General features: G+C 38.5%; 2 protein-coding genes across 3 annotated transcripts in view; both read right to left on the bottom strand.

Moving 5' to 3' along the window:
* The window catches only part of CASP10 (caspase 10), a 36,199-nt gene extending 26,582 nt beyond the window's left edge, over positions 1 to 9,617 (bottom strand). The window contains exons 1-3 of the mRNA XM_042949694.1: positions 9,583 to 9,617; positions 3,092 to 3,146; positions 1,298 to 1,651 (exon numbers count right to left, since the gene is read on the bottom strand). Of these exons, the coding sequence (XP_042805628.1) occupies positions 1,298 to 1,644 (347 nt within the window). The 5' untranslated portion in view covers positions 1,645 to 1,651; positions 3,092 to 3,146; positions 9,583 to 9,617. The remainder of the gene's footprint in view (positions 1 to 1,297; positions 1,652 to 3,091; positions 3,147 to 9,582) is intronic.
* The window catches only part of CFLAR (CASP8 and FADD like apoptosis regulator), a 105,559-nt gene continuing 88,990 nt past the window's right edge, over positions 3,115 to 19,683 (bottom strand). The window contains exon 12 of one of the 2 annotated variants that reach the window (XR_006205648.1): positions 3,115 to 3,146. The gene's annotated coding sequence lies outside the window, so the exon portion shown is untranslated. Of the gene's footprint in view, positions 3,147 to 18,917; positions 18,941 to 19,683 lie in introns of those variants that run through there. The other variant, XR_006205647.1, reaches the window with a different exon arrangement.

The following is a 19,683-nucleotide window of genomic DNA, read 5'->3' as shown; positions in this document are numbered from 1 at the left end:
TGACTTCCAGAATTCCCTCACTGACTCAAGTATAGCTCAGATTCTGGGAGCCACTTCAAGGAGGGAGACCTGAAGGATTCTAGTCACCCCAGCCATAAAATAACACTTCAACTCTTCCTTGGGAAGTTCTCTAATGTAGATACGTCAGTGGACAATTAAAAACCGTATTGACTAAGTCCTGGTGATGTATTGTACAACATGGTGACTACAGTTAAACAACACAGGTGACCCTTGAACAACACAGGTTTTAACTGCATGGGTCCACTTGAACTTGGACAAATACAGTACAGTACTATAGATGTATTTACTCTTCCTTATGATTTTCTTAATAACATTTCCTTTACTCTAGCTTATTCTATTTTAAGAATGCAATATATAATACATGTGACATACACAATATGTGTTAACTGTTTATGTTATCTATGGGGCTTCTGGTCAACAGTAGTAGTGAAATTGGAGGGGACTCAAAAGTTTTGCTGGATTTTTGGCTGTGTGGGGATCAGCACCTTAACCCCCACATTGTTCAAGGGTCACTGTACTGTGTTACATATTTAAAAGTTGCTAAAAAAGAAGAGTCTAAAAGTTCTCACCACAAGCAAAAAAACTTTGTAACTATGTGTGGTGATGGATGTCAAACTTACTGTGGTGATCATTTCACAATATATAAATATATCCCATCATTATGTGGTACACCTAAAACTATTACAATGTTATAGGTCAATTATATCTCAATTAAAAAATTTAATTAAATAAAAAAAATAGTGTTATCTAAGGTCTGACCCATTATAGACCTAATCCCTATATTTCACCCCTTGTGTAAAACGTCTATATTTTACCCTTCTGGGTTTCATACAAAAGGGTATGAACATTTAAAACCGGACATGGCATAAATGGTGTCCTTCCCTACCTCAGAGACACATCCCCCTTTTCATTTTGCTTACTTGGCCCCACGCATGCATTATCTCCTCTCAAATCCCCGCAATGACTCACAGGAGGAAGGGCTGTCTGGGAGTACAGAGGGTAAAAGGAAAGCGCGGGCCCTGCTATGCTGAGGCAGGCTTCATTTGGCGGTGAGAAGCAAACCAAGGGAAGCCACTACCAGGCCCAGAGCTTTGCTGACCTCCCAACTTTTCATCTCATTAGTGCTGGAAGCTGAGAGATCTCCTGGTTTGGAAGCATCCAAGGAGGTAGATAAGAAAAAGATCTTAATCCCAACCTCCTTTCAAAGCCCAGTGGCCCGAATGAACACTAGCTAGATGGAAAAACCCCCCTGTCTTGATCACAGACCCCTCCTCACCTGAACAGAGAGACCCTCCTTCGGGTGGGCAGCAAACTCTCCACTTGCTCTCTGCTTTGGCGGAGGTACCGCAGCAGCGAATTCTGTTTGAGTATATAGAGGAGTTCTGCTAGGAAGAAGGGGTCTTCCTCACTCAGCAGCTCCCCTGCCAACAGATGACCAAAAATATCCGAGGCTGAGCTGGACTTCTCCAGCTTCTTGTGGGAGATCCAGTCTCGGCAGAGAAACTTCAAGCCCTCCACATCTTGGGCCTCCAGGTTTGAATCAATAATCAGAAGCTTCTCACGGAAGTTCACTTGACAATTATCATCTGAACGGAACCTCAAACTTTGACCTTGAGATGTCATGGCCAGCCTGAAAGAGACAGAGAGGTGGGGCAGCACATAAGAGAAAAAGGATCCACAGAACCCCACTTCCCCAGCCTCCTCCATGTCAGGCATTAGAATTTCCTGGAAGTGCTGAAAAATAAAAATTCCTGTGAAATTATTTCAAAAACCAATAGGCAAAAAAAAAAAAACAAAAACCAAAAAACAAAAAAAACCAACCTTCAACCACAGCACTTCTATGTTAACCCTTCTGGAGGTCTGGAAGGAGCTCTTTTTGGAACTCAACCTACTTTTCTTTCTCCCAAATCAAAATGTCCCTGGTGGGCGCTAGTCAAAAGAGAGAATGACAAAGCACAATTTCTCCCTGTTAGAGCTCTTAATTCACTTCCACCAAATGGCAGAAATAGTGCTCAGATTTATGCCTTTCATTTTAGAAATAAAGCAGTCTCGGGTTTTATATTTCATAAGTGTCTACCAATTTAAGGATGAGGTAACACTGCTAACCATAATGGGACAGGTTTGTATCTCACAAAAAAGAGAAGCCATAATCCTAGACTCCAAAGGGTGGTTTTAAACAAGAGTTGCTCAGATCAGTGAAGGAAGTCACAAATAATCTAAATCAATATTTCTACCGGATTAGTTCATAAAGTTCATATGGTATTTTCTATACCAAATTCCATTCGAATCAAAGGAGCAATGAAGTGATAAAATTTTTCAGTGTAATATAATTCGTACTATAAGACCTCAAGGTATATACTCTCTTTTCGAAACTGAGCTATTTAGAAACAAGAAACCACTTTCTAAAGGAAGAACATAACAAAACACAATATCGATAACAAAAAATGGTTATACCTAGGTGGTATAATTACAAATAACTTTTCTTCCAGGCTCCTCTCTGAGTTTCTCAGATTTTCTGCAACAAACACACATTACTTTTGTTGTTAGAAAAAGAAAACAGAGAGGTGCCTGTCTGGTTCAGTCAGAAGAGCATGCAACTCTTCATCTAAGGGCTGTGAGAACAAACCCCACATTGGGCATAGAGCTTATTTTTAGAAAGAGAGAGCAAGAAAATAGAAAATGTTATTTTTAATGTGATCATCCATGGGGTCTTTCCTTCTGGTAGCAGCCTGTGATACCAGAAACCAAATGAATGGCTTTTTGGAGATGTCTTCCTATTCCAAGGTAGCATACGTTTGCCTTGCAGTTTCCCGAAGATTCCAATCTATAACTTTAGTGAGTCTAACAGGCTTTGTCTCCATTTGTGGACTAGCATATTTCTGCCAGTAAAAGTCTGTGTTGGAGCTTTCCTGGGACTTTTTAAACCTTCATTTTCCCTGGCATGGCTAATAAATCCCGGCAGAAACAGTGCCATTGCTGACAACGAGAGCTTTTGCAAGTTTCTAAAACTGAAGGAAGGAACAAGGCTAGCGTGTAAGACCTCAGCAGGGGAAAGGTGCTAATCACATACCTTCAGATCAAATTCCGCTTGTCCTCTGGAGGTAAATGGTTCCGGGGGAAATTGCCTGAAAACAAGTTTTTAAGAAATTAAAATTCTCTGTGTAATCCACGTTCCAGGGAAGCTCCCATTTGCGCGGGAAGAGAACTCAAGACTTTCTGCCTATGCAAGTGAAAACTGGATGTCCCGGTTCGGGTAACTTGATAATTAACTTCCTGCTCACGTCATAGCTCCCTTGACGGCCTCTCCCCCTCCCTTTTCCAGGTTTAGGATAACTCTGACAAACAGCGCCTCCTAAAGGCAAGAGTTACAACTTTCCTGCCGGACAGCTAGGGATTTTCCCAGGTTAAACCAAAGACTGCTGCAAATGAATTCTTGGAAGGCACTAAGTGTTTTTAGCCTTTCCCTTGGATCACTAAGATTGGAGAATCAAAAAAGAAAGAGAGAGAATTGGAAAAGGAGAGAAGGAGAGGAGATGAGAGAAGGAGGGAAACAGAAAAAGAAGAAAGAAAGAAAGAAAGAAAGAAAGAAAGAAAGAAAGAAAGAAAGAAAAGTAAAAAAGAAAAGAGAGAGAAAGAAGAAGCAGGGAAGGAGGAGGGGAGAGGAAGGAGGGAAGGATGGAAGGAGAAAGAAAGAAAGAAAGAAAGAAAGAAAGAAAGAGAAAGAAAGAAAGGTAAAAAAGAAAAGAGAGAGAAAGAGGAAGCAGGGAAGGAGGAGGAGAGAGGAAGGAGGGAAGGATGGAAGGAGAAAGAAAGAAAGAAAGAAAGAAAGAAAGAAAGAAAGAAAAGGAAGGAAAGAAGGAAGGAAGGAGGAATATTTTCCTCACCATCTACTCCCCCAAACTCATTTAACCTTTAAAATAAAACCCAAAAAGCTCAAGAAAGGGTGGTCAGCCATATTAACTCTTTCTCAAAAAATTGCATGTGCAAATAAAAACATTATTAAGACAAAAAAAGAGGGAGAGCTAGACTATAAGCCCATTTGGAGGTATTTTCAGGGAACTCAATTAACAGCAGACAAAGTCGATGAAATCTTTGGCCTCATAGCACATTCAATGCAGCAGGAAAGAGACTTTGGAGACATTATTTCTAAGAATAAAAACAATACCTAATACTTATATGGCAACTACCATGTGCCAGGTACTATTTTTCATTCAATCATCTCAAGTCTCTAAGATAAATACTACTAGTATGAACGCTCTTTTAAGGTGCAAAAACTAAGACACAGAAAGGTTAAGTAATTTGACACAGTGAACTAGTGGGAAAGCCATAATTTAAACCAGCAAACCTGACTCTAATTCACTATACTATAATTCAACTAATTCAAACGTGCAGAGCTCTGGGAAGAAGCACAGAATCTTAGAAAGGTATTTTATCTCTGAAAAAGAAGTAAGATTTATGATGCTTTATTAACAAATATATTAAAGTGCCATTCTCATATCCTTGGCGTCATCCAGAGAATTTCTGTGTTTAAGAAAGACGAGCCCTATTACTCAACTATAAAAATGAATGAAATCTTGCCATTTGCAACGTGGATAGACCTCGAGTGTATTATGCTAAGTGAAATAAGCCAATCAGAGAAAGACAAATACCATGTGATTTTACTTACATGCAGAATCTAAAAAACAAAACAAATGAACAAACAAACAAAACAGTAACAGACTCATAGATACAGGAAACTGTTGGTTACTAGAGTGAGGTTTGGGGGGCAACCAAAATACGTGAAGGAGATTAAGAGGTAGAAACTTTCAATTATAAAATAAGTAAGTGATGGGAATGTAACATAGAGCATAGGAAATATAGTCAGTAATTTTGTAACCACTCTGTGTGGTGACAGATGGTAACTATACTTAACATGGGGATCATTTCATAATGTATAAAAATATAGAATCACTATTAGGTATACTTGAAACTAATAGGATATTCTATGTCAATTGTAGTTCAATTTTTAAAAATTTTTTTTAACGTTTTTATTTATTTTTGAGACAGAGAGAGACAGAGCATGAATGGGGGAGGGTCAGAGAGAGGGAGACACAGAATTGAAACAGGCTCCGGGCTCTGAGCTGTCAGCACAGGGGCCCGATGCGGGGCTCGAACTCACGGACCGCGAGATCGTGACCTGAGCCGAAGTCGGCGCTCAACCGACTGAGCCACCCAGGCACCCCTGTAGTTCAATTTTTAAAAAGCTTACAACTTGAGGGGTGCCTGGGTAGTTCAGTCGGTTAAGTGGCAGACTCTTGGTTTTGGCTCAGGTCATGATCTCACGGTTTGTGGGTTGGAACCCCGAGTTGGCTCCACACTGGCAGTGTGGAGCTTTTTGGGATTCTCTTGCTCTCCCTCTCTCTGCCTCTCCCCCCCTCAAAATAAATAAATAAACTTAAAAAAAATAAAATAAGCCTATAACTTGAAGTCTAGAGGAAGGAAGGAAGGAAGGAAGGAAGGAAGGATGTAAGAAAAGAAGGAAGGAAGGAAAGAAAAGAGAGGGGAGAAGGAGGGAGGGGGAAAGAGAGATTAAATTGCTCTGCAAGTGTGAAAACTGGAAGCAAGTGTGAAAAACCTGAATGTGGCTTGAGGAAATGATTGTGTATGACACAATAAAGTACATAAGCCGTTTCAACTTTTGTTCAACAATATCAAATATTTAGTAACCTCTTCCTAAGTGCAAAGCACTGAACTGGGCACAGTTAGGAAGAAAGTGAATACAATGCAATGTCTGCCTTCAAATAATTATGACTACTACCATTTCTTCACCTCTTCTTTTCTGATTAACTGTATAAAGTCAAGATTATTAGTCCATTCAGTAGATGATGAAATCAAAGTTCAGAGATGCTAAGTATCTTGCTATCATCCCAAAGCTGTTGATCCCAAGGCTACTGCCGCCTGTAACTCCATGTACATAATGTCTGTAAACATTGGGCAGGGCATGGTGACGCTGCCACGGGGCTTCACCTAAATGCCACAAAAGCCCCAAGGAACAAAGGATGGATCCTGATGAAGATGCCTTGGAGGAGGAGGTATTGAGCTAAGCCTGGAAAGTAGAAGTAGAATAGAGACAAATGAAGTAAAACTTAAACTTTTATCCTAGTACTCAACCAAAGTTTACACTCAAACCAAGTTTACAGAGGTGAGACCGTGTGCCATGTCATTTGTATTGAATATTTCATACTTCTTCCAATTTGGAACACAGTTACTGAGGGCGTGCTGATGGCAAGTTGATAGTAGTGGAAAGAATAAACATTTCTTACAGGATCTTTCCTGATTGGTCGCAGTCAGCTGGGTCTACATGAAGAGCTAGTCAAAACCTACATAGCCTTTTATAGCGATGGGAGTCTGCTACTACCCTGGTGACAAAGAGGAAATACTGGATTATTTCTTTTTAGTTCTGCCTTGAGAGTGGCTGGTGGTGGCAATAGAAGGTTTTTCTTTACAACCAGGCTTTGGTCCAGGTTTTCCACCCTCAAAATTTATAAAAGGAAACTTTATAAGTGTAAAGACTCCTGAACTAAAAAATGGACACAGGTGATGGGGAAGGTAGGTGTATGAACTGGAGAAGAGCTCTGTGCCCTAAAACTTGCACTTCAACCCTGGTCCTGAGGTAGCAGGTTATTTTGATTAGCCATCCCATCCCAAACTTCCAGGACCTCCACACCTTATCCACACACTCCAGACCTTGCCAGAAACAATTTTATTCATGGGAGCATGGTGAAGCCAAGTACCAAAGTAGAAGACTTTCTCTGGCAAGGATCCCAGCAGAGATCTCTAACTAGTGAACTGGCAGGAGACAAGTAAAATGTGGCCCATTTTGGATTCACTATATTACAGACTGACCTGTATTAATATGTCCCTTTTCTTATTACAAAAGTGGTAATTAAAAAAGAGAGGTTAACTTCCAGTATTTAATGTAGAAAAGCTGGAAAATGGAGAAACATGCAGTCACTTGTAGTCTATAACTACCTTAAAATTTTAGTATATATTCTTTCACATTTTTATGTGTATATTATTTGCCAAAAATTTAATTATGCTGTATAATTTTCTTTTTTCACTTAATAACACACATTTTTTCCCATATCATTACATAATCTTTGAAAACATGATGTATAGTGGCTACATGATATTCCCTTCCATGGATGTTCCATATGTATTTAACCAATTTCTAATTATCAGACATCCAATTTGTTTCCAAGTTTTTGCTATTGTGAACAATGCTGCATAGAAGATACTTATAGAGGGGTGCCTGGGTGACTCAGTCCGTTAAGCATCAGACTCTTGAGCTCCGCTCAGGTCAGGATCTTGCAGTTCCATGCAATGGAGCCCCGTGTCAGGCTCTGCGTTCACAGTGTGGACCCTGCTTGAGACTCTGTCTCTCCCTTCTCTGCCTCTCCCCCCCAAAAAATAAATTAATTAACATTAAAAAAAGAAGATACTTACAGACAAATCTTGGCACATTTTTTATTATTTAAAATAAATTAAATTAAATTATTTAAAACATTTTAAAATTATTTTCTTTGGATGAACCCAAATGTAGAATTAGTAAGCTAATCTTTAAATTCACCCTACCCCAGTCCATCTTACTTTTAAGTGAGCTGGGGGCAGGGGGGCGGTGCCTGGGTGGCTCAGTCAGTTGAGCATCTGACTCTTGATTTCAGGTCAGGTCATGATCGCAGGGCCGTGGGATAGAGCCCTGCATCAGGCTCAGCATTTATCATGGAGCCTCCTTGAGAGTCTCTCTCTGCCCCTCCCCCTCAAAAAAAAATTAAGTGAGCTTGGGACAAGAAGCTCGGTAATTCTGAGGTGACAAAAACCTCAAAGTTCCACAAGATAATGATGTTTACTAAAAGATTTTAACAGATTAACATTGGATTCGCTAGGGAACTAGGTGGATGTGGTTAAAAGAGTAAAATATTTTTAATGCTGCTAAAAAAAAAAGAATCAAAAGATAACTCAAAATGGGTCAGAGACCTAAATGTAAGAACTAAAATCATAAAACTCTTACAAGAAAATATAAGAGTAACTCTTCATGACCTTGCCTAATGGCAATAGTTTTGGACATATAATGCCAAAACTTTTAAGCAACAAAAGAAAAAATACATCAATTAGACATCATCAAAATATACAAATTTTGTACTAGAAGAGACCCTATTTAGAAAGTGAAAAGACAATCCCCAGAATGGAAGAAACTATTTGCAAATCTTCTATCTGATAAGAGACTAGTATCCAGAATATATAAGCAATACTTATACCAGAACAGTAAAAAGATAATCAATTAAAAATGGGAAAGGATTTGGAGGAGCCAAGATGGCGGAACAGCGTGGAAGCTTTTTGTGTGTCTTGCGTCCATGAAATACAGCCAGACCAACACTAAACCATCCTACACACCTAGAAAACTGATTGGAGGATTAACACAACAATCTGCACAACCTGAACCACAGAATTCAGCGGGTACGTGGCACAGAGAGCTGAACTTGGGGAGCAAGAAGCCACTAAAGGTAGGGAACCCCTTTTGCGGGCAGAGAGAGGATGGAGACTGGGGAGGGGGGGAGCATATGGGAAAAGCACCCCTCCCCAAAAGTAGCTGGAGAGAAAGTGGAAAACTGGAAACAGCCACAGGACTAAACTAAAAAGGGAGAAAGGAGAAAGGAGAGGGTTTAAATTCCATTAAGACTGTAAACAAGGGGAGCGCAAAGGCTGCAACTCTGCAGCTTGATACCTGGCGATGCTCTGGTGGGAAGGGCGAATCCCCAGGAACAGAGTGGGGTCTGGGAGGTTCTCGGGCCACACAGGGAAAAGCAGTTCCACTGCTGGGGGGCATTTGGTAGAGACTATTGAAGCCACCTGGTCCCAGCAGACCCTGGAAGGCAGCCACATTTGCTGGTGCTGGGACAAGGTCGTTGAGGGTGAAGCCTGGTACCAGATTGTGTTGTGATTTTCCATAATCCCTGAAATGCTGCTGCTACACTGTCTCACGAACTTTTTTGGGGGCAGGCTGGCACCTGGCCACAGTCTCAGAGCACCGGCAACAGCATGGCCCAGCAGGCGTTCCTGGGTGCAGCCAACATTTGACCATTGCTCATTCAGCCATTGCTCGGTGAGACCCTCCCACAGAGGGGCGGAACGGGTCAAAGCCACAGTCCTTCAGAAGTAAGGGGCCGGGGAAAACAGCCACATCTGACACAAAACTTGGGAGAGCAGTACTGCCTCAGGCCTGGTCACAGAGAGTGAAAAAGCGGGAGTGGACGAGAGCTAAAGACAGAGGACCGGTGTGCAATTGCTGATCCAGGAGAACAGACTGGGTAGCTGGGTGGCACCATTTTCACTGCTCCCGCAAATGTGCATACGCACCTACGAGCACCGCAACAATCCACCCCAGTAGGCTAGCAGCACCATCTAGTGGAGAGCAGAGCTGTTACACTGAGCCCCGCCCAACTGGGCCAACATTGCTCTTCAAGAACACAAGCCTCACCGCCGGGCTTAATTTATGGACTATAAAGAGCTACATAGACTGACCTGTAGGGGAAAATGAGGCAATTTCAGTCCTACTTCAATCTGTTAGCAGGTTCATCTATTCAATTTTTTTTCTTTTTTAATCTTTTTTTTCTTTTTCATTTTCTTCTTTTACAATTCTTCTCTTTTTCTTGAATACAGAAAGAGAAAAAATTCATTTTTATTTTCAATTTTTATTAAAAATGTCTGTCTTCAATTTTTATTACTATATTTTTTACTTTTGTGTAATTTTTTTCAAATTCTACTTTACTTCCATCATTTTATATTGGTCTACTTCAGTGTACTCACCTTTTCAAATTTTCAAACAATTTCCTTTTTTTCTTTCTCTTTTTTCTCTTTCTCATTTCTTTTCATTTTCTTGAATGCAGAAAGAGAAAAACTTCATTTTTACATTCAATTTCTTTTAAAAATATATTTATTTAATTTTGTATACTATGTTTTTTGCTTTTATGTAAATTCGTTCAAATTCTATCTTACTCCCATCATTTTATTTTATTCTACTACAGTGTATTCACTTTTTCAAATTTTCAAATGATTTCTTTTTTTTCTTTTCTCTTTTTCTCTTTTTCTTTTTTCTCTTTTTTCTATTTTTCATTTCTTTTCTTTTTTCTTAAATACAGAAAATGAAAAAATTCATATTTACTTTTAATTTTTATTAAAAATATTTTTCTTTAAATTTTTTTCTACTATATTCTTTCCTTTTGTGTATATTATTTCAAATTATATTTTACCTCCATCATCTCATTTTAGTCTACTTCAATGTACTCATTTTTTCAAATTCTCAAACGATTTCCTTTTTTTTTCTCCCCCCCTTTTTTTCTCTAATCTGTCAAACCACTTTCAACATCCAGACCAAAACACACCTAGGATCTAGAATCGTCTATTCTATTTGTGTGTGTGTGTGTGTTTTAAGTTTTAATTTTAATATTTTTTTAATTTTAATTTTTTTAATTTCAATTTTTCTACCTCATTAATTCCTTTTCTCCCTTCAAAATGACGAAACAAAAGAAGTCACCCCAAAAGAAAGAGCATGAAGAAATGACAGCCAGGGATTTAACCAACACAGATACAAGCGGGATGTCTGAACCAGAATTCAGAATCATGATAATAACAATACTAGCTGGAGTCAAAAATAGATTAGAATCCCTTTCTGCAGAGATAAAACAAGTAAAAAATAGCCAGCATGAAATTAAAAATGCTATAACTGAGCTGCAATCATGGATGGATGCAGCGGCAGCAAGGATGGACGAGGCAGAACAGAGAATCAGCCATATAGAGGACAAACTTATAGAGCATAACGAAGCATAAAAAAAGAGGGAGATTAAGGCAAAAGAGCACGATTTAAGAATTTGAGAAACCAGTGACTCATTAAAAAAGGAACAACATCAGAATCATAGGGATCCTAGAAGAGGAAGACAGAGAAATGGGGGTAAAAGGGTTATGTGAGCAAATCATAGTGGAAAACTTCCCTAACCTGGGGAAAGACACAGACATCGAAATCCAGGAAGCACAGAGGACTCCCACTAGATTCCATAAAAACCAACCATCAACAAGGCATATCATAGTCAAATTCCCAAAATACTCAGGCAAGGAGAGAATCATGAAAGCAGCAAAGGAAAAAAGTCCTTAACTACAAGGGAAGACAGATCAGTTTGCAGCAGACCTATCCACAGAAACTTGGCAGGCCAGAAAGGAGTGGCAGGATATATTCAATGTGCTGAATCAGAAAAATATGCAGCCAAGAATTCTTTATCCAGCAAGGCTATCATTAAAACTAGAAGGAGAGGTAAAAAGTTCCCCAGACAAACAGAAATTAAAGGAGTTTGTGACCGCTAAACCAGCCCTGCAAGAAATTTTAAGGGGGATTCTCTGAGAGGAGAAAAGATGAATGAATAAATAAATAAATAGATAAATAAATAAATAGCAAAAGCAACAAGATTAGAAAGGACAAGAGAACACCACCAGAAACTCCAACTCTACAAGCAACATAATGGCAATAAATTCATATCTTTCAGTGTCACTCTAAACGTCAATGGACTCAATGCTCCAATCAAAAGACAGAGTAACAGAATGGATAAGAAAACAGGATCCATCTATATGTTGTTTACAAGAGACTCATTTTAGAGCTAAAGACACTTTCAGATTGAAAATAAGGGGATAGAGAACCATCTATCACGCTAATGGTCAACAAAAGAAAGCTGGAGTAGCCATACTTATATCAGACAATTTAGACGTTAAATAAAGACTGTATCAAGAGATGCAGAAGGGTATTACATCATAATCAAGGGGTCTATAGACCAAGAAGACCTAACAATTGTAAACATTTATGTGCCAAATGTGAAAACACCCAAATATATAAATCAATTAATCATAAACATAAAGAAACTCATCAAGTTACCATAATAGTAGGAGACTTCAACACCCCACTCACAGCAAAGAACAGATCATCTAATCAAAAAATCAACAAGGAAACAAGGGCTTTGAATGACAGATTGGACCGGATGGACTTAACAGATATATTCAGAACATTTCATCCTAAAGCAGCAGAGTATACATTCTTCTCCAGTGCACATGGAACATTCTCCAGAATAGACCATATACTGGGACACAAATCAGCCCTAAGTAAGTACAAAAAGATCGAGATCATACCATGCATATTTTCAGACCACAATGCTATGAAACTCAAAATCAACCACAAGAAAAAATTTGGAAAGGTAACAAATACTTGGAGACTGAAGAACATCCTACTAAAGAATGAATGGGCTAAACAAGCAGTTAAAGAGGAAGTTAAAAAGTATATGGAAGTCAATGAAAATGATAGCACCACAACCCAAAACCTCTGGGACACAGCAAAGGCAGTCATAAGAGGAAAGTATATAGCAATCCAGGCCTTCCTAAAGAAGGAAGAAAGATCTCAGATACACAACCTAACCTTATGCTTTAATGAGTTGGGAAAAGAACAGCAAATAAAACCCAAAACCAGAAGAAGACAGGAAAAAATAAAGATTAGAGCAGAAATTAATGCTATCGAAACCAAAAAAAAAAAAAAAAAAAAAGCAGTAGAACAGATCAATGAAACCAGAAGCTGGTTCTTTGAAAGAATTAACAAAATTGATAAACCACTAGCCAGTTTGATCAAGAAGAAAAAGGAAAGGACCCGAAAATAAAATCAAGAATGAAAGAGGAGAGATCACAACCAACACAGCAGAAATAAAAACAATAATAAGAGAATATTATGAGCAATTGTATGCCAATAAAATGGGCAATCTGGAAGATATCGACAAATTCCCAGAAACACATACACTACCAAAACTGAAACAGGAAGAAATGGAAAATTTGAACAGACCCATAACCAGTAAGGAAATCGAATTAGTAATCAAAAATCTCCCCCAAAAACAAGAGTCCAGGGCCAGATGCCTTCCCAGAAGAACTCTATCAAACATTTAAGAAAGAGTTAACACCTATTCTCTTGAAACTATTCCAAAAAATAGAAACGGAAGGGAAACCTCCAAACTCTTTCTATGAAGCCAGCATTACCTTGATTCCAAAACCAGAGACCCCACTAAAAAGGAGAACTATAGACCAATTTCCCTGATGAACATGGATACAAAAATCCTCAACAAGATATTAGTCAACTGGATCCAACAATACCTTAAAAAAAATTATTCACCATGATCAAGTGGGATTTATACCTGGGATGCAAGGCTGGTTCAATATCCACAAAACAATTAACGTGATTCATCACATCAATAAGAGAAAGGACAAGAACCATATGATCCTCTCAATAGATGCAGAGAAAACATTTGACAAAATACAGCATCCTTTCTTGATAAAAACCCTCAAGAAAGTAGGGATAGAAGGAGCATACTTCGAGATGATAAAAGCCATATATGAACGACCCAACGCTAATATCATCTTCAATGGGGAAAAACTGAGAGCTTTTCCCCTAAGGTCAGGAACAAGACAGGGATGTCCACTCTCACCACTGTTATTCAACAAAGTATTAGAAGTCTTAGCCTCTGCAATCAGACAACACAAAGAAATAGAAGGCATCCAAATCAGCCAGGAGGAGGTCAAACTTTCACTCTTTGCAGATGGCATGATACTCTATGTGGAAAATCCAAAAGATTCCACCAAAAAACTGCTAGAACTGATCCATGAATTCAGCAAAGTGGCAGGATATAAAATCAATGCACAGAAATCGGTTGCATTCCTATACACCAACAATGAAGCAACAGAAAGAGAAATCAAGGAATTGATTCCGTTTACAGTTGCACCAAAAACCATAAAATACCTAGGAATAAATCTAACCACAGAGGTGAAAAATCTATACACTGAAAACTATAGAAAGCTGATGAAAGAAATTGAAGAAGACACAAAGAAATGGAAAAAGATTCTACGTTCCTGGATAGGAAGAACAAATATTGTTAAAATGTCGATACTACACAAAGCAATCTACATATTCAATGCGATCCCTATCAAAGTAACATCAGCATTCTTCACAGAGCTAGAACAAATAATCCTAAAATTTGTATGGAACCAGAAAAGACCCTGAATAGCCAAAGCGATCTTGAAAAAGAAAACCAAAGCAGGAGGCATCACAATCCCAGACTTCAAGCTATACTACAAAGTTATAATCATCAAGACAGTATGATACTGGCACAAGAACAGACACTCAGATCAATGGAACAGAATAGAGAACCCAGAAATGGACCCACAAAAGTATGGCCAACTAATCTTTGACAAAGCAGGAAAGAATATCCAATGGAATAAAGAGAGTCTCTTCAGCAAGTGGTGCTGGGAAAACTGGACAGCGACATGCAGAAGAATGAACCTGGACCACTTTCTTACACCATACACAAAAATAAACTCAAAATGGATGAAAGACCTCAATGTAAGACAGGAAGCCATCAAAATCCTTGAGGAGAAAGCAAGCAAAAACCTCTTTGACCGTGGCCGTAGCAACTTCTTACTCAATACATCTCCAGAGGCAAGGGAAACCAAAGCAAAAATGAACTACTGGCACCTCATCAAAATAAAAAGCTTTTACACAGCGAAGGAAATAATCAGCAAAACTAAAAGGCAACGGACAGAATGGGAGAAGATATTTGCAAATGACATATCAGATAAAGGGTTAGTATCCAAAATCTACAAAGAACTTATCAAACTCAACACCCAAAAAACAAATAATCCAGTGAAGAAATGGGCAAAAGGCATGAATAGACACTTCTCCAAGGAAGACATCCAGATGGCCAACTGACACATGAAAAAATGCTCAACATCACTCCTCATCAGGGAAATACAAATCAAAACCACAATGAGATACCACCTTACACCTGTCAGAATGACTAACATGAACAACTCAGGCAATAACAGATGTTGGCGAGGATGCAGAGAAAGAGGATCTCTTTTGCATTGTTGGTGGCAATGCAAGCTTGTGCAGCCACTCTGGAAAACAGTATGGAGGTTCCTCAAAAAACTAATAATAGAACTACCCTACGAACCAGCAATTGCACTACTAGGCATTTATCCATGGGATACAGGTGTGCTGTGTTGAAAGGATATATATGCTCCCATGTTTATAGCAGCGCTATGGACAATAGCCAAAGTATGGAAAGAGCCCAAATGTCCATCGACAGATGAACAGATAAAGAAGAAGTGGTATATATACATATACACACACACACACACACACATACAATGGAGTATTACTTGGCAATCAAAAAGAATGAAATCTTGCCATTTGCAACTATGTGGATGGAACTGGAGAGTATTATGCTAAGTGAAGTCAGTCAGAGAAAGACAAAAATCATATGACTTCACTCATATGAGGACTTTAAGAGACAAAACAGATGAACATAAGGGAAGGGAAACAAAAATAATATAAATACAGAGAGGGGGACAAAACACAAGAGACTCATAAATATGGAGAACAAACTGAGGGTTTCTGGAGGGGTTGTGGGAGGGGGATGGGCTAAATGGGTAAGGGGCATTAAGGAATTTACTCCTGAAATCACTGTTTCACTATATGCTAACTCATTTGGATGTAAACTTTAAAAAATAAAAAATAAAATTAAAAAAAAATGGGAAAGGATATGAATAGATGTTTCTACAGAGAACATATACAAATGGCCAATATGCACATGAAAAGATCTTCAACAGAATTAGTTATTAGGCAATGTAATCAAAACTACAATGAGGTATCACTTCATATATAATAAAAAAAGAGAAAGAAAGAAAGAAAGAAAGAAAGAAAGAAAGAAAGAAAGAAGGAATAAAAAAAAGAAAGAGAAGGAGAGGAAGGAAGGAAGGAAGGAAGGAAGGAAGGAAGGAAGGAAGGAAAAAATAGACAATAACAAGTGTTGCCAAGGATGTGGAGAAATTGGGACATTGCTGGTGGGAATGTAAAGTGGTGCAGCCACTTTACTAAAACAGTTTAGCAGTCCTCAAAAAGTTGAACATATACTTACTATATGATCCAGTAAGTCCATTCCCATGTATATACCCAAGAGAACTAAAAGCATGAATCCACACAAAAACTTACACATGAATACTCATTGCAGCATCATTCATAAAGGCCAAAAACATGGAAACAATCCAAATTTCCATCAGTTGATGAATAGATAAACAAAATGTGCTCTGTCAATTCAATGGAATATTATTTAGCCATTAAATGAAATGAAGTACTAATGTATTCTTCAATGTGGATGAACCTTGAAAACACGCTACGTAGAATAAGTCATATACAAAAGGAAACATACTGAATGATTTGTTCATAGGAAATATCCAGAATGGACAAATATGTAGAAATATAAAGTGGATTAGTGTTTGCTCAGGGGCTGGAGTGAAGGGGAAAATAGGAAATGATGGCTACCAGGTATGGAAATTCTTTTAAGGTAGATGAAAATGTTTTGAAATTAGATTGTGCATGTGCACAACTATGAATATACTAAAAACCAGTGACTTGTATAGTTCAAAAGGATGAATTTTATAAAATGTGAATTATATCTCAATGAAAAAAGAAAGGGATGTCTGGAATATGTCACAATCATATGTCACAAACTACCTTGTGATTGTTAATTGTATGGTGTCAACTTGACAGTTAAAGGATGCCTAGATAGCCATTAAACATTATTTCTGGGTATGTCTGTAAGGATGTTTCTGGAAGGGTTAGTATTTAAATCTGTAGACTGAGTAAAGAAAATCTGCCCTCATCAATGTGGGTGGGCAACCTCCAATCCATTAAGGATTGGTCCAATAAAAAGGAGGAGGGGCAAATTTTCTCTCTTTTTGAACTAGGATGGTCAACTTCTTCTACCTTTGGACATTAAAATACTCTTGGTTTTCTGGGTCTTTAGACTCTAGGACTTACAACAGCAGCCTTCCCTGCTCCCCACTCTCCAGCCACACCCTTACGGTGTAAACAATAGAGAATCTTAAAGGTTTCTAAGGAAAGTGACAGAGCTGCAATTAGGGAGATTCTTCAGGTTCTATGTATAAAGTTATCATAGAATTAAGAGGGTGGTGGCAGGATCAGTGAGAAAGCTATGATCATAGTTCAGTGGAGAAATGATGGAGGCAGAAGAAATGTAATAATAGAGATAGATGGAAAAGGCATTATAGGTACAGAACCAACTAATTTGGAAACTAGCTGGATGAAGAAACATAGGAGAGGGTGGGTCAGAGTGAAAATGATATTCTGGAGGTGCTGTTAACTGAAATTGAAGACACAGGCAGAAAAGCAGATTTGGAATGGAGGTGTTTTTGTTTTTGTTTTTAATATTTGGAATATATTGAGTTTGAGGCGCGAAAAGGAAATGAAGTGGAAACACTGGCCAGGAAGCTGCAGGGCAAGATTTGAACTTGAAGAGTCTGCACTAGAAATATCCAACTTGTTAGCAGCACAGGAGTAGTAACTGAAGTTACAAGATTGTTAAAAGAGAACATATAAAAAGAGAAACAAAGGAGTGATCCTTGTGAATATCCACATTTATGGATCTGGAGGAGAAAGATACAAAGAAGACTTGGTCAGAAGTCTGTGCTTGACAGAACTTCTAGGGTGAAATACAGTGGGGAAGTAGGAAGGGGACAATGACCCCATAGAATCTAAGGACTACAAGTTTGGTAAGTAAGCTCAATGTTGCTCTTGGATCTTATAGATGTGGCAGAATGATTAAGGTGAAATCCAGATATCAGGGAAGTATGGAGTAAATGGGTAGAAGAGGAGAGGGTATAGTCTAAAACATACCTAAGACAGTAGCTTGAAAGAGAGGGGCATGGGGCGCTGGGGTGGCTCAGTTAGTTAAGGGTCCAACTCTTGATTTTGGCTCAGGTCATGATTTCACAGTTTGTGGGATTGAGCCTGGAGTTGGGCTCCACACTGACAGTGAGGAGCCTGCTTGGGATTCTCTCTTTCTGCCCCTCCCTTGCTTGCTCTCTATCTCTCTTTTTCTCACTCAAAATAAACGAATAAACATTTTTTTTTAAGGGAGACAGGCTTTATTTGATGGAGGAGTCAGAACTTGTTTTTAGACCAAAGGTTCAAAGACAGAAAGAGAGATTAATGATACAAGACAGTTGAAATAACGTTCAGTCGTGGATGGAACTGGAGAGTGTGATGCTAAGTGAAATAAGCCATACAGAGAAAGACAGATACCATATGGTTTCACTCTTATGTGGATCCTGAGAAACGTAACAGAAACCCATGGGGGAGGGGAAGGAAAAAAAAAAAAAAAGAGGTTAGAGTGGGAGAGAGCCAAAGCATAAGAGACTGTTAAAAACTGAGAACAAACTGAGTTGATGGGGGGTGGGAGGGAGGGGAGGGTGGGGGGTGGGTATTGAGGAGGGCACCTTTTGGGTTGAGCACTGGGTGTTGTATGGAAACCAATTTGACAGTAAATTTCATATATTAAAAAATAAATAAATAAAAAATAAAAAAAAAAAAAAAAAGAAATAACATTCAGTCTTGACAGAAGACTGACCTATGCCAAAGGAAGCACTAAGAAGAGGATGCAAATCCCAGGTTTCGGGCAGGAAGTTCTTACCAAATAAGGAAGAAAAGATGTTTCTTGTATCATCATTTAAATAGTGAAAAATAAAATAGTGAATAACTTAAATATGATACAAAACATATATAGACATGACTACTTGAATGAAAAGAAAGAACAGTGTTAAATATTATGCCATTTATGGGGGTGCCTGGTAGCTCGGTGGGTTAAGCGTCCAACTTCAGCTCAGGTCATGATATTGCAGTTTCTGAGTTCAAGCCCCACGTCAGATTCTGTGCTGACAGTGCAGAGTCTGGAGCCTGCTTCGGATCCTGTGGCTCCCTCTCTCTCTGCCTCTCCCCTGCTCGTTCTCTCTTTCAGAAATAAATAAAAACATTTATTAAAAACAATTATGCCATTTATGTTTAAAATAAATGCATCAAATGTGTTTATGTATTAAAGAAACTGGACCTTTTACAATACATAATTTTTATTTTATTTTCATTTTCATTTTTTTAATGTTTATTTACTTTTGAGAGAGAGAGAGAGAGCGCACGAGCAGGGGAGGGGCAGAAAGAGAGAAAGAGAAAGAGAAAGGGAGACAGAATCTGAAGCAGGCCTCAGGTTCGAAGATGTCAGCACAGAGCCCAATGCAGGGCTTGAACTCATGAACCGTGAGATCATGACCTGAGCCGAAGTTGGATACTTAACCGACTCAGCGACCCAGGCGCCCCATTTTAGTTAATTTTTTGAAGTTAGAATATGTGCTTTGCATAAAATGAAACAAATAATACAACTGCATTTATTTAAAACTCCCAGTATGCTACCAACGTTAGGTATTGCGAGACTCAATATAAAGCTTAAGGATCAAAACAGTGTCATATTAGTAAAAGAACAGACAGAAAAATCAATGGAATGCAACAAATAGTGCCAGAACAACTGGACATACAGAAAAAAAGAATATAGACACAGACCTTGTACCTTTCACAAAAAGTAACTCAAAATGATCATAAACTTAAATATAAAATGCAAAACTACAACTTCTGGCTAATAACAGAGGAGAATATTTAGGTGATCTTGAGTTTACTGATGATTTCTTAGAGCACAAAAGCACAAT

The sequence above is a fragment of the Panthera leo genome, chromosome C1, assembly GCF_018350215.1.
Source record: "Panthera leo isolate Ple1 chromosome C1, P.leo_Ple1_pat1.1, whole genome shotgun sequence".
In the NCBI taxonomy this organism is placed as follows: Eukaryota; Metazoa; Chordata; class Mammalia; order Carnivora; family Felidae; genus Panthera; species Panthera leo.
The sequence above is the reverse complement of the archived record's forward strand: the minus strand, read 5'-3'. Positions and strand labels throughout refer to the sequence as shown.